The 16,061-nt window shown below is 41.2% G+C and overlaps 1 protein-coding gene and 1 long non-coding RNA gene across 2 annotated transcripts in view; one reads left to right on the top strand and one right to left on the bottom strand.

Annotated features, from left to right (window-relative positions):
* The window catches only part of LOC146274645 (uncharacterized), a 32,515-nt gene extending 21,451 nt beyond the window's left edge, over window positions 1–11,064 (top strand). The window contains exons 3-4 of the long non-coding RNA XR_014766246.1: window positions 6,533–6,645; window positions 10,977–11,064. This is a non-coding gene — a long non-coding RNA (uncharacterized LOC146274645). The remainder of the gene's footprint in view (window positions 1–6,532; window positions 6,646–10,976) is intronic.
* LOC146274644 (myosin-7-like) lies at window positions 437–11,123 on the bottom strand. Its single transcript, XM_084702500.1, has 37 exons — window positions 10,923–11,123; window positions 10,678–10,821; window positions 10,435–10,591; window positions 10,326–10,353; window positions 9,993–10,119; window positions 9,811–9,903; window positions 9,654–9,717; window positions 9,407–9,505; window positions 9,193–9,296; window positions 8,567–8,705; window positions 8,226–8,344; window positions 7,868–8,017; window positions 7,467–7,637; window positions 6,977–7,289; window positions 6,823–6,887; window positions 6,482–6,687; window positions 6,269–6,392; window positions 6,046–6,182; window positions 5,710–5,965; window positions 5,374–5,616; window positions 5,121–5,297; window positions 4,870–5,015; window positions 4,700–4,790; window positions 4,222–4,611; window positions 3,997–4,123; window positions 3,742–3,860; window positions 3,468–3,664; window positions 3,172–3,355; window positions 2,928–3,093; window positions 2,716–2,840; window positions 2,321–2,629; window positions 1,983–2,186; window positions 1,602–1,898; window positions 1,362–1,466; window positions 1,176–1,271; window positions 949–1,083; window positions 437–563 (listed from the first exon to the last, which is right to left on the bottom strand). Exons 1-37 carry the CDS (start codon window positions 11,121–11,123, stop codon window positions 543–545), a joined length of 5,829 nt encoding a protein of 1,942 aa, XP_084558626.1. The 3' UTR covers window positions 437–542.
* Between the last annotated feature and the right edge of the window lie 4,938 nt (window positions 11,124–16,061).

The following is a 16,061-nucleotide window of genomic DNA, read 5'->3' as shown; positions in this document are numbered from 1 at the left end:
GAAGTGTGTGCTCAAATACTTTAGTAAAAAGTAGCCATTACTACTACCTGTTGGACCTCATATCATCTTAATTCAAAAATACACTATAGGCATGCAGTGCATTCCCCAGGAATCCTTTTTGACACAGACAACTCTCAACATCTCCCTCATATATGGCCATGGGTGATCAGGAATGTCAACATTCTTTTTACTTTTAAAACTTGTTTTCACAGTGAAAGGAAAAGAGTGGCGAGGGAAAGGGAACAGAGAAGCCTAAACCCTGCTCCTCTAGTCTCGTCTTCCCCAGGGACCCTGGCGGCTTCTAATCAGGGACACTTCTTACTGCCCATTTTACACATGGATCAGGGTAAAAGTTTACAATGTACATTATTTCTCTAACCTCTGGGGGGGGGGGGGGGGGGGTTGGCCCAAAAAGGTAACAGACATTACACAGAGGTAAGATTTCAACTGACTTTATTCTCTATTTTACCAAGTTACATTGATTATAGTGAAAAGAATAAGGCTCTGCTATCCACACATTTTAAAAGGTCCTTCTGAAAGCTTCATTCTTCATCATGTCCTTTCTGTAATAGAAAAATCATAACAAATTGAATTAAACACTACATTTTTTGTATACTGATATAATCATATTTGTTCAATTTAGTATATATGCAAATTTTCATATTTTCATGTCCACCCTTTCAGACTGTTGGATGCCCAATCTAGATCCTTTGATTCAACAACTAACTGCATCTGACAGCAAAAGGCCATCGAAATTAGGCCAATTTACAGATTTGGTCTTTAGCAGATTCCATATCAAGTGTGAGGTGCATCACTCAAATCAATATATCAATATCTATCTTAACTGATGTATAGGTATCCTATTATAGATGTCCTAAATCTGATAGTATGTAATACTGTATGTAAGGGGGTAGCATTTATTAAAACATTTAAATCAACAAGTCTGACCTTGGCTCCGCTGTCACGACTCTTGGCTCGCAACTTGTTGACTTGAGTCTCAGCAATGTCAGCCCTCTCTTCAGCCTCGTCCAGCTCATGCTGAATCTTACGGAACTTGCCAAGATTGGAGTTGGCCTGCTCCTCCTATTAGAAAACCAATAAACAAAATGATTGTCCGTCAAATAAAATAATATAAAATATAAATTCAGTGTGTTAGGTTGTTGGTTTGTACTTACAGCCTCCTCTGCAGTTCTCTTGTAGGACTTGACCTTCAGCTGCAGTTTGTCCACCAGGTCTTGCAGACGGCTCAAGTTCTTACGGTCCTCCTCAGTCTGTTTTACAGGAAAGTACATTTAGCATAATTATGTGTCTTTGACAAGCACACAACAGCAAATCCTTGCAACAACAGCAAATCAGTATACCTGGTAGGTGAGCTCCTTGATGCGTCTCTCATATTTACGGACTCCTTTTACTGAATCACTGCTCTTCCTCTGCTCCAACTCCACCTCTGTCTCCAACTCCCTCACCTGAAGGAAAAGGATACCAAGTTGTTGACAGCTGTGAACCTATTTTCCCTCAGGATCACGTTTCATAATCTTAAATCCTTTGTTGGAAGGGTGGAATAAGGTACCATAAGGTACTAACCAGCCTCAGAAACTCACCCTGGCCTCCAGCTTCTGGACCTGCTTCTTGCCACCCTTCATGGCGATTTGCTCAGCTTCATCCAGACGGTGCTGTAGGTCCTTGATGGTCTGCTCCATGTTCTTCTTCATGCGCTCCAGGTGAGCACTGGTGTCCTGCTCCTTCTTCAGCTCTTCTGCCATCATGGCAGCATCAGTGATGGCCTTCTTGGCTTTTTCCTCAGCATTCCTGCACTCCTGCACAGCCTCCTCCACTTCATTCTGAAGCTGGGAAGTGTCGCCCTCTAGCTTCTTCTTCTGGTTCAGCAGGCTGGTGTTCTAGAAGAGAAAATGTGTTAAGTTTTTTTTATTTGGAAATAATGCAATAATCTGTTTAACTGGTGTACTCCATCAACATGTTACCTGAGAGTGTAGCAGCTGAACCCTCTCACTGACATCCAGCAGTTCTTGCTCAGCCAGTTTGCGGCCTCTCTCAGTCTGCTCCACCATGGACCTCAGCTCGTCCAGTTCAGCCTGCAGCAGATTGTTACGTCTCTCCACAATGGCAATGTTCTCCTTCAGATCATCATTGCCACGAAGAGCATCATCCAGCTGCAGTTGGGAGTCCTGTCAAAAAGATATTGGTTGTTGTCATTTAAACTTGTAATTGAACTGGTTCATTCTTGTTCTGGCTGTAGCCACTGTGTCAGTAAGCATTGTGGTGTTTAGAAAGACGGATATTTTAGGTCCAACATGTTTACCTTCATATGTGCATGGAGGCCCTTGAGTTGCTTCTGGGCCTCTGCTGCCTGCCTGTTGGCCTGGCTGAGCTGGATCTCCATCTCATTGAGGTCTCCCTCCATCTTCTTCTTCAGCCTGAGAGCCTCGTTCCTGCTGCGAGTCTCAGACTCCAGGGAACTTTGCAGAGTATCCACCACTCTCTGCTGGTTTCTCTTGGCCATTTCCATCTCCTCATCCTTCTCCACCAGTTTGCGCTCAATGTCAGCTTTGACCTGGTTGAACTCCAGCTGAGCTCTGAGAATCTTGCCTTCCTCGTGCTCCAGGGAGCCCTGTATCAAAACCCATTGATTTTTAATATGTATACTGTTGATGCACTGTTTTCCTAAATGCCATTGCAGTTGAATAATAGTCTCACCTCAGCTTCCTCCAGAGCAGTCTGGATCTCAGCCTTCTCCTGCTCCAGCTGTTTACGAATCTTCTCCAACTCATGGATGCTCTTTCCACCCTCACCAAGTTGCTCAGTCAGGTCAGAAATTTCCTCTGTTGACAGGAACCCATTCAGTTTAAAAGAATGTCCACTATTTATTCACGTGTAAAGAATTATGCCAAGTTTGTTCATATTCAGACCTTGGAGGTTCTTGTTCTCCCTCTTTATGGTCTCTAGATGATCCAGAGACTCTTCATAGGAGTTCTTCAGTTTGAAGAGCTCAGTGCTGAGGGATCTGGCCTCCTTCTGGGCGCTTTCCAGCTCAGTCTGGGACTCCTCATACTTCTGCTTCCACTCTGCCAGGACCTGGAGGTGACACAAGCAGCATCAATGAATGGTGCCCTGTATTTCTACCCAGATTGTCTTGAAAATCCGTCACTGTACCTTGTCAAAGTTTCTTTGCTTCTTGTCCAGAACAGCAGCAGCAGCATTGGATCTCTCCACATCCACCATGAGATCTTCAATCTCATTCTGGAGTCTGTGTTTAGTTTTCTCCAGGGAGGAACATTTAGCATTGACAGCTTCCACAGCCTCTTCTGCGTCTTGCAGACGCTGAGCCAGCTTCTTCCTGTTTGACAGAAAATAAACTTTGTATAATCCAAGCACCATCATCATGACTGTATTGTGGTACATTGTCCTTTCTGAAGTGAAGCACTGTTTGATTGTGAAGATCTCCTTACTTGGCCTCTTCCAGCTCCTCGGTCCTCTGGATGGCATCAGTTTCATACTTGGTTCTCCACTGAGCCACCTCAGAGTTAGCCTTGGACATGCCGCGCTGCAGCTCAGCCTTGGCCTCCTGCTCCTCCTCATACTGCTCCCTCAGCAGCTCTGAGTCATGGCGAGCAGACTGCACTGCATGGGCTAGAGCATTCTTTGCCTGGAAAAAGGTAGACATAATATTGATGCTGGACCATGATTATTTCTGCATGATGATAATGTTGTTACTGTCCATACCTTGACTTCCTCCTCCAGTTGTCTTTTGAGATCCTCAATCTGCTGAACATTAGACTGTTTTCCTCTGGTAAGTTGGGAAACCAGGGAGTCCTTCTCCTCCAGTTGCCTGGCAAGTTCACCTGTTAAAAACAAAAGATTGGCCTATATTTCAATATTCTGCGTTGCCTGCTTTCGCACAAGACCTTTAAGATTTAAAATGTTTTATCTTCTGAAAGAAAGGTAAGTAGCCATGGATTTTTCAAGGAGATTTATTACCATTTTCAGTTTGAAGCTTTGCTTTCTGCATGGTGAAATCATTGATGGATCGCTGTCCCTCCTCAGATTTAGTCCTGTATTCAGTCATCTGGTCTTCAAGGGTTCTGCACATTTTCTCCAAGTTTGTCTGTTTAAAGATGTATTTAATTGGCCATCAGTATATGCAGTAGGCTACTTACATACACCTGTTACTAATTCCTAACTTCTCATATTAGGACCACTCACTTTGGACTTGACGATCTGCTCCATGTTGGAGACCACATCGTCCAGCTCCAGCCTGAGCTCACTCTTCTCCTTCTCCAGCTTCTGCTTCACTCTCTGAAGGTTGTCAATCTGCTCCCCCAGGTCGGCCACACTGTCTGCATTCTTCTTCCTCAGAGTGGCAGCTGTAGCCTCATGCTGCAGAGTAGCCTCTTCAAGGTCTCTGCGCACTTTCTGGAACTCTGCCTCCCTCTTCTTGTTCATCTCAATCTGGGCAGCAGTGGCTCCACCAGCCTCCTCCAGCCTCTCACTGATCTCCTCCAACTCTCGGGCCAAGTCTGCCCTCTGTTTCTCAACCTTGGCACGGGCAGCTCTCTCAGCCTCCAGCTCTTCCTCAAGCTCCTCAATACGGGCCTACAATGTTAGGATTTCTGATGAGATCAGAGTTCAAACAGCTGGTATCCTACAAGGCAGCTTTAACCATACAGTGCTATTGACTAACCTGCAGCTCCTTCAGTTTCTTCTGAAGCTGGGCACCCATGGCCTGCTCATCCTCAATCTTGCTGTTGAGTTGACTTATCTCAAAGTCTTTCCTGTGGAAAATATACACATTATAACCCTTTCTTTAAAAGTAAGCGTTGTAGTGATACAGTCCTTTGGGTTATAACTCACTTCTTCAATTTCTCTTCCATCTGCTGTTTGTCATTCTCCAGGTCCATTAGGCTCTCCTGGGTCAACTTCAGGTCTCCCTCCAGCTTCCTCTTGGCTCGCTCAAGGTCCATTCTTACCTTCTTCTCTTGCTCAAGAGAACCTTCAAGCTGGTTGATCATATAAATGGAATATCATGAGGAAAATCATACACTTTTGTTCTACTTGTAACTTACAGTAACACTTGATGACTTGATACTCAGTTTGATACTCACATCATCAACCTGCTGTTCCAGCTTGGTTTTGGCCTTGGTCAGAGTGTTGACTTTGTCCTCCTCACTCTGAAGGTCGTCCAGTGTCTGCTGGTGAGCCTCCTGGAGAGCTTTCTTCTCCTTGGTCAGCTTGGCGATGATTTCATCCAGAGCTGCCATCTCCTCAGTCAAGTTTTTAACCTGAAGTCATAGAGTGTAGGAATATTTAGTTCTCACTTTTACTTTGATCTCATTATCAAGTCAAGTTGGTCTTTACCTTGTTCTCCGTGGCATGCTTCTCCTTCTCCACTTTGGCCAGAGTGAGTTCCAGATCATCAATGTCTTTCTTGAGTTCTGAACACTCATCCTCCAGCTTTCTCTTCTTAGCAGTAAGCTCTGCATTCATCTCCTCCTCATCCTCCAGTCTTTCAGTCAGCTCCTTGGATTTGGCCTCAAGCTGGATCTTACTCTTGATCAATCCCTCACACCTCTCCTCAGCATCTCCCAGACTGTCTTGTTCCTGTAAGGGGACCAAATATTTACAACTTGAAGAAAAATGTAATTTATGTTACGTACAATATAATATTGTTTGGTTGTTGTAGCTATCACTCACAGTTTGGACTGCGAGTTGAAGGTCGTTCTTCTCTTGGACAAGGGAGACCATTTTCTCTTCCAGCTCCTTCCTACGGGCTTCAGATTTAGCATAAGCTTCTTTAAGCTTCAGGAATTCTTCCTTCATGTTGGCCATCTCTTTCTCAGTCTCAGCTGAGACAAGCAGAGGCTTGATCTTGAAGAACATCTTCATCCAGGGCCAATTCTTGACCCCCATGAAGGCCCGGATGTTCCACTGGATCACAAGCAGGGCATCCCTGATCCCAAACAGAATGATCTTTTAGCTTACTTTCACTCACCTCAGACACATTTGTGTAGTAACTATAGAGAACACTACCTGCGTTCAACTATTTTCTGGAACTCTATTCTGGCAAGCAGACCACGGGCTCTGGACTGGAGCCCTGTGATGATGAGAGAGAGACGGTCGTCTCTCATCTCCTCTAGAACACCCAGCAGACCAGCCTTGAAGAACACCTGATAAAGATACTCAAATTATACGTTTTCATGCTGCTCATTGAAACAGGGCTTTTATGCCAGCCTCTCATTTTCAGTATATTTACCTTGGTGTGTCCTAATCTATACTCCTCATGGTCAATGTCCAGACTACCCAGCAGTTTTTCTGCTGCCTTCTTGTTGTCCATAAATGCTCCCTCAGGGATAACATTTGGGTTCAGGATGCGGTATCTGAATTTAATTATAAAAGTATACAAATATGATCAAATGCAATGATCAAATATGATACTCATAATAAAGTAATTGAATGTTTTTTCCACCTTTGTTTGAAGTCACCATACTGAATCCTGTTGGGGAATCCCTTCCTGCAGATTCTGATGCCTTCCAGCACACCGTTACAGCGCAGCTGGTGCATGACCAGAGGGTTCTCCATGGCCCCAGGAGTCTTGGTCTCATTGGGGATGAGGCAACGCACAAAGTGGGGGTGAGTAGACCTCAAGTTGGTCATGAGTTTGTTCAGGTTCTCCTGTGAATAGAAACATTTTGAACAATTGTGATATTAGTGTTTTTGTATTAGATCACTTGAATTCAAGTGTTCTAATCTATAGTTTTAATACAATTTCATCACTCTAACATCTTGAACATCTGCGCACAAACTCACCCTGTGCAAAGCAGACACTGTCTGGAAAGAGGAGCCTTTCTTCTTCTTTCCTCCTCCAGCATCAGCTGTCATGAATTAGAAGATCAAATATAGTTTTATTTTCTTAATAGTTCTCTAAAGATACAAGATGAGATATTGTTCTTTTTATACTTACCAGCAGAGTCAGCACCAGCATAGCCAGTAAAAAGCACAGCCAACATCTTAAGGCTTGATTTCTGGAAGAGTCCGACTACAGTCTCATTCAGAGGGTCCTTGTTCTTCACCAGCCAGTTACCAATGTTGTAGTCAACTGTGCCTGCATAGTGAACCAGGGAGAAATGGGCCTCTGGTCGACCTTTTACTATCCTGGGCTTCTGGAAGTTGGGGTTTTTGCCCAGGTGGTTGTCATACAGCTTGGCTTTGAATGTAGCATCACTGGCTTTGGGGAACATGCACTCCTCTTCAAGGATGGACATGATACCCATGGGCTGGTTGGCGGGACAAAAGACAAAATGTTCCAAGTCAAATTTGGGAAATAACGGTGCTGACTATAAGTTCAGGTCCTCCCACCTCAATTAAGCAACCCTGTCAGCGCTTTTTATCCAAAAGTGGTTTAGATAAGCACCTCTTATACATAATAGAACTTGATTAAACTTGATACTAACCTTCTCGATAAGCTCAATACAAGCTGCCAAGTCCATGCCAAAGTCAATGAACACCCAAACAATTCCTTCTTTCTTGTACTCTTCTTGCTCCAGCACAAACATGTGGTGGTTGAAGAACTGTTGCAGCTTCTCATTAGTGAAGTTAATGCACAGCTGTTCAAAGGTGTTGAACTGGAAAATAAGTAAATTGAATGTTATTCTACCATACAATGGTTCAAATACCACCCCTTGTTAAATTATATTAAAATGATTTTGGGAGCTTCCTCAAACGCTCCATTTGATACATAAAACACAACCCATTATCATTATTTCTACAAAATCTTTCCCTGCTGTCTCTATAAATAAAAAGGCAACCAAAATATTTTGTTATATTCCACAGTTCTAAAACAAAAATGACTCACATCAAAGATCTCAAAGCCAGCAATGTCCAGCACACCAATGTAATGCTGGCGAGCGTTCTTGGTGTCCAGAGATTGGTTGATTCTCACCACCATCCACAGGAACATCTTCTCATACAATGACTTGGACAGAGCACCAATGGAGTAGTACACCTGCAGACAGAGACCATGTCAAATTTTGTAAGCTAAACATTGTATTCAGTTGATTGCCAGTCAAAACTGTTATTGTAACAGTAATATAACTATTAAAACAATCCCTTATAAATAATTGGTTTAGAAACTCCAAATTGAATCAGTAAGCAGAATATGTGAGTTTAATGAAGCTCATACAGATGTAAACAATAGGATATTTGAATCTCACCTGCTGGACACTTTGACCCTTGGTGACCCACTCGTTTCCTACTTTGACCCTTGGATGGCAGAGACCCTTGATAAGGTCAGCAGAGTTCAAGCCCATCAGGTATGCGACTTTGTCGGTATCTGAAAATGCAGATGCAGAGAGAAACAGGTTGAAGCTGATTGGATAAAGCTCTGTGTTGACTCAAAGCTAAGAGTTTGTAGATTAGGGATTTGTTTTGTTAAACCCAACAAAATGGTGCCAAAAACAGATTTCCCATTTGAGCACAGAGAAAGATTTCACTGTGCTTCAAGACCTTTCCAAACACAAAGGGAACACATGACATTTTGATCATAAAGAGTTACCCTCAGTGCCATCTGGCTCTGCCTGCTCCTCCCTCTGCTTGTTCTTGAACTTCATGTTGCCATAGTGCATGATGGCACCAGTCATCTTGTAAATGCCGTTCTTCTCCTCTTGGGTGAAGCCCAGCACATCAAAAGCTTCCTATTATAAAGTTGAACATTTTAATCTTTGTTATTACACGGCTCTTCTTAATGCTGTAGAATGCTCCATTCACTTGAATGAGGCTTCCCAACGTTCTGTGGTCAACAATTTTTCCATATTTGACCGTTGCTATGCATAATTGACCGCTGTCAAGGGAAGTGGCCTTTTTGCCTCGGATTCACGTCTTTCGTAGCACTCCACAAGTAGTCCGGTAATTTATCAACCCCAGCATATTCCATTGCTTAGCGACATCAGCTGATCTGATGTTCAACGTCTTTGGCAAACTATTTCTCTGCTGGTCAACACTACGAATGGTAAGAAATACATTTTTAAAAGACACACTTTGTTAAGTAATTTTTTCGTGCTGTTCGCCCTGAAGGGGCTTATTTTCCCGATAATGACCGCCCTTGTATACATTATCCCTTACTTAAATGTTTAGATTTAGTAGTACAGCAAGAATTGTTTTATATAGATATACTTCACTTACATCAGTAGCCACCAGCTCATCAGAATCATCAATAGATGTTACAGAAATCTCTCCTTGGGAGATGAAGGCGTAATCATAGGGGTTGCTGGTGATGAGCAGCATCTCTGTAAATAAGTATTAAAACTTAAATTATGTGATTGGGTTGGTTAAATCCACAGTAGTCGATGCATGAGCATTTTTACTACAGTACATGCACTGCTGTTTATATACTGACCCAGCAGTTCTGGCTTCTTTTGAGACAGGATCTGGTAGAAGATGTGGTAGTCTCTCTCAGCCTTGAGCTGGAAAGTGACACGTGACTTCTCCAGGAGATCTGTCAAGAAGAGAAAAATACTAAATTAAACATTTGCTCGAATCCAGGATTTATGAGCATGATTTCATTGACTTTGATGATTTGATCAAACCAGTCATTTTGTATTAAATACTGCATCATTTGGAGACATTAGTGGTAAACTACTCACAAGTTTCAATGTCTGCGGATGAAAGCTTCCCACTCACTCCAAAATGAATTCTGATGAATTTTCCCTGTAAGTGAAGAAATTGTACACTCACTGTCAACTGGGTGAAACAATCGTGTTGACTTTAGTGTATGTAAAAACATGAGTGAAGAAATCTTACAAATCTGGAGGAGTTGTCATTTCTGATGGTCTTGGCATTACCAAAAGCCTCCAGGGCAGGGTTACACTGGATGATTTGATCCTCCAGGGTGCCCTAGAATCCAACAACCCAACATTGATTAAAATGTGTAAAACCTATAGGTCATTATACAGTATAGTTCAGTACTAACAAAATAAGACCACTTTAACATCAAACAGGCCTACTTTTTTCTCCTGTGCGGCATCTTTCTTTCCACTAACAGCTGCAATGCTGGCCAAGTACTGGATGACTCTCTTGGTGTTCACAGTCTTTCCTGCACCAGATTCTCCACTGGAGATGAAAATGTAATATTTGGAGGTTTGACATTCTGTTCGTTCAGTGATAATATGCAGCAATTAAAAATGTGTCATTGCATATTCAAGCCAATGCTTGAAGGTTAAATGTATTGTACTAGTGCATGGATTTAGGAAATCCCATCTGTGAACCTAAGTAAATGAAATGTCTTAAAAGTCCAGATAAATATTAAATGTACTTACGTGATCAGTACAGATTGATTTTCCCTGTCTGTTAAAAGGAAAGAAATCCACATTCATTTCGCTTCAAATTGTGAAAAGTCACATTTGAAAAAAGCAAGTTGGGTTTTACCTGACAGCATGTACTGGTAGGCATTGTCAGAGATGGAGAAGATGTGAGGAGGAGCTTCACTCCTCTTCTTGCCTCTGTAAGCAACGACAACTGACTGATCGTACACTGGCAGCCACTTGTAGGGGTTGACAGTCACACAGAACAGTCCTGAGTAGGTCTGTGGGGGAGGAGAGTATTTTTACTTCTTTAATGATCGTATTCTACTCAGTAGGAACCTATTTGTACATTGTGGTTGTTACTCACATAGATCATCCAGGCTGCATAACGCTCTTTGAGGTTAAACAGCACAGCAGGCTCGTGCAGGAAGGTGAACATCGCCATGTCCTCAATTTTATCAAACTTTGGCGGGTTCTGGGGATGGACGTCATCCTCCTTATGAGTTGTTGTCTGGGGAAAAAGTCAATTCATTATTTTTAGGTAAATATATTTTGTAAAAGGTCAGAGGTATTGATTGATACCATCTGTTAAATATTTCAACCCATATTTACCTTTCCATACTCAGTTTCAACAGTGACTTTGTCCCCATCTCTACTGCTTATTAGTGCCTTGACGTACTCAACCTCTGGGTCAGGCACAAAGCAGTTCTTCTTCATGTCAAAAGGACGAGTCTGGGCCTCCAGACGTTCCTTGTCTGACTTCCTCAGAAAAGGAGCTGCTGCCCCAAACTCTGCCATCAAGGCGTCCCCCATCCTGAGATCTGCATTGTTTGAAAGAAGATTTTCTACTACTGTCGAACAAATCACTCCTAAGTCCTTCAGACTATCCCAAATGGCTTAATAGATGTGACTTTCCACACCAGCATAGATATATGTGGGGCCAGAATCAAAGTGATGAATTCACAATAAGAATAGTCTTCTTACGTGTACGTTTATTTGAGCCACTATGTTAGTATATCATTTATTATAACATTATTTAAATGAACGTACAATGTCATTTTAGATTTTGGTCGGACAATAATGGACCTTGTGCTGTAACTACTGAAACTATTTAACCAAACCCAGAATGAATTACCCTCTTAGAAACTTAACTAATTGCATAATTTTGCAATTATGACTGTAATTTAAATCACAATGTTTACTGAAGCACCATTTCTTTCAAAGTTTCAGAGTCTTACCTTAGTGTCAGCCGCTGTGTAGGAACTTGATGGAAAGGGACACTACTATTACTATTGAGAATGAAACAAATACAAATGTATGAATGAGTTAGGGGCATCACCATTAGAAGATTCTTCATTTGAACCCTTTAATATTGGTCCAGAGAGTTCTGGTTTATCCAATTAGGTTTCTGTTTGCCTGTTCTATGCTCCTGTCGTGTGCTTACCTCAGGTGGTCCAGTGTTGTCTTTCACCAGGCATCCATCCCTCTTTATAAAGGATGCTGCAGAGCCTTGTATGGAGAAAGACCAATGGGACACTTTATTCTAATAGTTTAAACATCTAAATGGAGGAACAGAGGTGTATACCAGCTCCTATAGGCCTCGTGTGGACAGATGACAGGAGGAGAGAGAAGCATTGGCTGAATCCTACAGCCTCATCCTAATATGGAGTTCCTGTTTTTAGGATGGCTGTAGGTTGAGACAATGGCAAATTTCAAAGACATTTCTTTGTCCCCCCCCTCCACACACACACACACACACATATCTTTCTCATGACTGTTTTTGGATCCATTGGCATCTTAGAAATGTCATTGGTATGTGTTAAAGCTATCCAATTAAATCTATCTTTACATTTATTTCTTGAACATTTTTACATTTGCTCTCGATCTAAACTGTGAGAAAGGGTTTCTGTATGGCATGAAGAACATATGATGGCACTTGAATGGTTAATTGTCATCACTTAAAGCCATTGTGTATTCGGATTGGAATTGTAGAGAGATGTGGCCTGCAAGGTAGATGCCCCAGTTTTCCATCTTTGTTCACCAAAGATCACTTTTTCCTATTGTCACCAAGACTAGCAGCTATTGTAAGAATAACCCTACTCTTCAGCTTGTTGACACTGCATTGTTTCCTTGCCTTTATCCTTGAGGACAAAGATAAACCTGTGAAATAGTTCTTGGAGTCCTCTTACAGCCTGTGAGGCCCTTGGCGTATGTTAAGGTTGAGACCTTAGCCTTCTGCAGAGGGTTGGCTGTGGCAGCTGCTGTCTGTCTGCAGCACATGGAGGGCCACCAGCCACCGTCTCACTAAGACCATAGTAGACATGTACTTAATAGTTTATAGATAGTAGACATACTTGTTTATGCATAAAAGGTTGAATAGTCATGACGGGTTAAGGATTTTTAAATGTTGTGATGTTTAGACTAAAGAGGTTTGGTGCTATAAATGGTTTCTTATCTTAAGGAAAATCCTTATGAACAATTACATAATTACATAGCAAAGTATTATGGTAGGTTTTGCTCTTGAGGTTTTCAATTAGCCAAGTCATTCTTGAACGTGTTGAGCTAAAGGCTACATGGTCCTATTCTAGAGTGTGTCACACTATTCAAGGTTAAGACAGCTGTCACAGAAGCAATATTCAGCCAGGGAAGTGTCAAACTACTAGGGGTTAGTACTGGAGGTTGTCGTGTTTTACTGCCCTCTGCTTTAGTGTGAACAGCATCGGGCCCCTTGGTCCAGTGAGGGTGCAGGAGAGCTAAATTAGTAGACCATACTCATATTGACACCCTGTTAAAAAGTCTCACAAAATTAAGACAATGCTTATTCTGTTCAAATCAATCCGTATAGGACATGGAAAGGACATTAATCTGGTTCGTAATGTCACATTTGATTGTTGTTTTAAAACTTGTTTTATAACATACCTTTGTTTTAATAGTTGGTTCACATTTTGTTGGTTTTAGTCATATTTGTGAAACGTAATCAGGTAATGTTTTAAAGTACCATTAATTTAGGAGAAGTGTGCAATTTAAAATAAGAATATATTACTAAATAATTGAGATAAATTAACTGTTCCCTACAGCGTCACTCCAGACACAAACCAATCAAAACCCTTCATGCAGTCAGTGCAGATTGCCCCCCTTTGTAGAGGTGCCACAACAGCTGTGTTTTGGTAGCCTGGCTGCCAGCCCAACTTCTCCCCGCCCACAAAAAAATTTGGTCGGGAAGTTGGGTCTGGAGGGTCTCGTATTGGGAAACAACTGCAGAAAACCAGAATCTGGGCGTACCAATGAAATTGCCAGGGCGGGCTTTATACGATGATGGACAGATGATCAACAGTAACGTAATCACCCACGTCACAAAAGAGCGCTTAAGTTGAATTTGTTTTGAACAAACAACATATTACGTTGCTCTGATTGGTTGTAGGTCTATCCAATTAAGCGAAGAGGCCTTTGTTTTCCAGGCTCGTTTGAAACACGCCCCGTAGTCAAAGCCCAACGGAGAGTTCTCAGACTCATATTCTGACTAGAATTATGAGTATGACAACGTCAGGCTAGTGTTTTGGGGTCCTGATACCGAACCCTTCTACACTAGACAAGCTTCAAGTTATTCTGCATGACTTCCTACAGGGGGTGTCGTTCATAGTTGGTTCACATTTTGTTGGTTTTATTCATATTTGTGAAACATTATCAGTTAATGTCGATTATATGTTAAATGTAATTGAATGGTTGAATATTTTCCCACGTTTTTCAAAATGATTAGAAATGGTGAAGTAAAAAATGTGTTTCTACATATTAAACATGTAGAAAGTATTTACTGAAATCATTCTGATTCTGTATTATTTTAAATCTCACTCAATGTGTATTAGACCTTGTATGTTTTACAATAAACGTCTGCCCAGACAGATCTAAAGGCAGGTGCCCAGACAGATCTAAAGGCAGGTTTGGACTCTCAGCACTCTGGATCTTAGCTAAGGTGTAGTCTGTAAGAGGGTCTGTATTCTCACTTCCTTTCAGGGTGGACAATCTTTCCACCTGTTGCAGTGTTCCCCTAGTGGATATTACAGGTATAACATCCAGGTTTTACCTCATCAGCCTCATTCAGCTAAAAAGAGAGACAGGCTGTTTTGTTTTTCCACACTTAAGATATTAGACTGGTAGGATTTGATTTACACCTAATGCCCATGAGCATCTGTCACAATTATTATTCTTTTTTTAATCCATATTAAAGTTTTGTTTCAGTCACTAAACAATTTCAACTTGAAGAATTTTAGTATGTCGTTTAAGAATTGTAAATTTGTTGTCAATCATCTAACATAACTTAGCTTAAAAATGCAATACAATGTATCCCATTTATTTTATATTAAAAAAAAGGCCTCTTTGTGAATTCATCTGAAATCTACTTTAAAACAAAAAACGTGACACTAACCTATAAATAGCATAGGCGATCTGTGATCATGGACACACATTCACACAAAAAAATATCTGCTTTGCATATTTCCAGATCTAAAAAGTTGCCTGGGGAAACTGAAGAAATAAACCCAATCATTACATTAATAAATACTCACCAATATTTTAAGTTATGCTTTTTTACATGAAGAAATATGCTGCCTTTTGTGTATCCAGATGTCTGAACCCTGTACCTTAACTTTGGGGGGCCCTGCATGGGGCAGCTTTGGGGGGCCCTGCATGGGGCAGCTTTGGGGGCCCTGCATGGGGCAGCTTTGGGGGCCCTGCATGGGGCAGCTTTGGGGGCCCTGCATGGGGCAGCTTTGGGGGCCCTGCATCGGGCACCGTGAGGGGAAGTGCTGCCGTCTCTTTGTAGTGTCCATGAAGGTTCCATGACAACAACATCTGATGTAGATCAGATAACCAGAAATCAAACTAATTTGCAGTATTGTGCAAAAGTGTTAGGCACAATAAAAACATTTTTTCAAGTCAAGTATACATGCTTTAAGAAATAATGAAATGAAAAGACTAACCCAAAACTTTTATACTGCTGCACAGAAGACAAAAAATAAATATATAAGGCAATGTTCATGTAAAATGTTTTGGGTGCCAATGACTTATGCACAGTGCTGTATGTTATTATTCTGTTTTGAGAGAAGACTGCACTGAAAATGCTTCACTATAAACCATTTATAAGATTTGGTAGGTTTTAACCGTTCCCTTTACATAATCTTAAAAATTAAAAATACATAAATAATGAATTGATTTAATACATTATTATGTATTATTATTTAATTAAATTATAATACAATAATACAAATTATTATTTAATTAAATAAAAGATATAAATAAAAGTATCATGACAAATATGTAGTAATATACAAAAAAACAAAAATTCTTAGATTTAGCTCTCATCTTTTATTTCCAAGTCACTGTTTTACAGTTTTTTTCCTGTGAAATCACAGATACACAGGGACAGAAGACATGTGTATTTCATACTACAAGACTGGGAGACACTATGTACTTTGAAAAGAAGCCCAAAATCGTTTATTGCTGTTAACATATGGTTTACCAATTTTTAGGTAATGTGACTTACAACATTATGGACCCTGAGTAAAAGTAAGCTACCCGGAGCATATAGAATTTCCTGTCTCCCACAATGCCTTCCTTTGTAGTTGCGCTTACAAAGTTTCCCCCCTGGATGTGTCCTGGTGCCACAACTTCCTCCTGCTGAACAGCTCATGTTGCAACACTGGTGCTTGTGATCCAAAGCCTTCTTTTTCTGAAGACGTAACACGTTACACTGTC

This window comes from Hypomesus nipponensis, chromosome 8 (genome assembly GCF_054491055.1).
Source record: "Hypomesus nipponensis isolate SF chromosome 8, ASM5449105v1, whole genome shotgun sequence".
Classification (NCBI taxonomy): Eukaryota; Metazoa; Chordata; class Actinopteri; order Osmeriformes; family Osmeridae; genus Hypomesus; species Hypomesus nipponensis.
The sequence above is the reverse complement of the archived record's forward strand: the minus strand, read 5'-3'. Positions and strand labels throughout refer to the sequence as shown.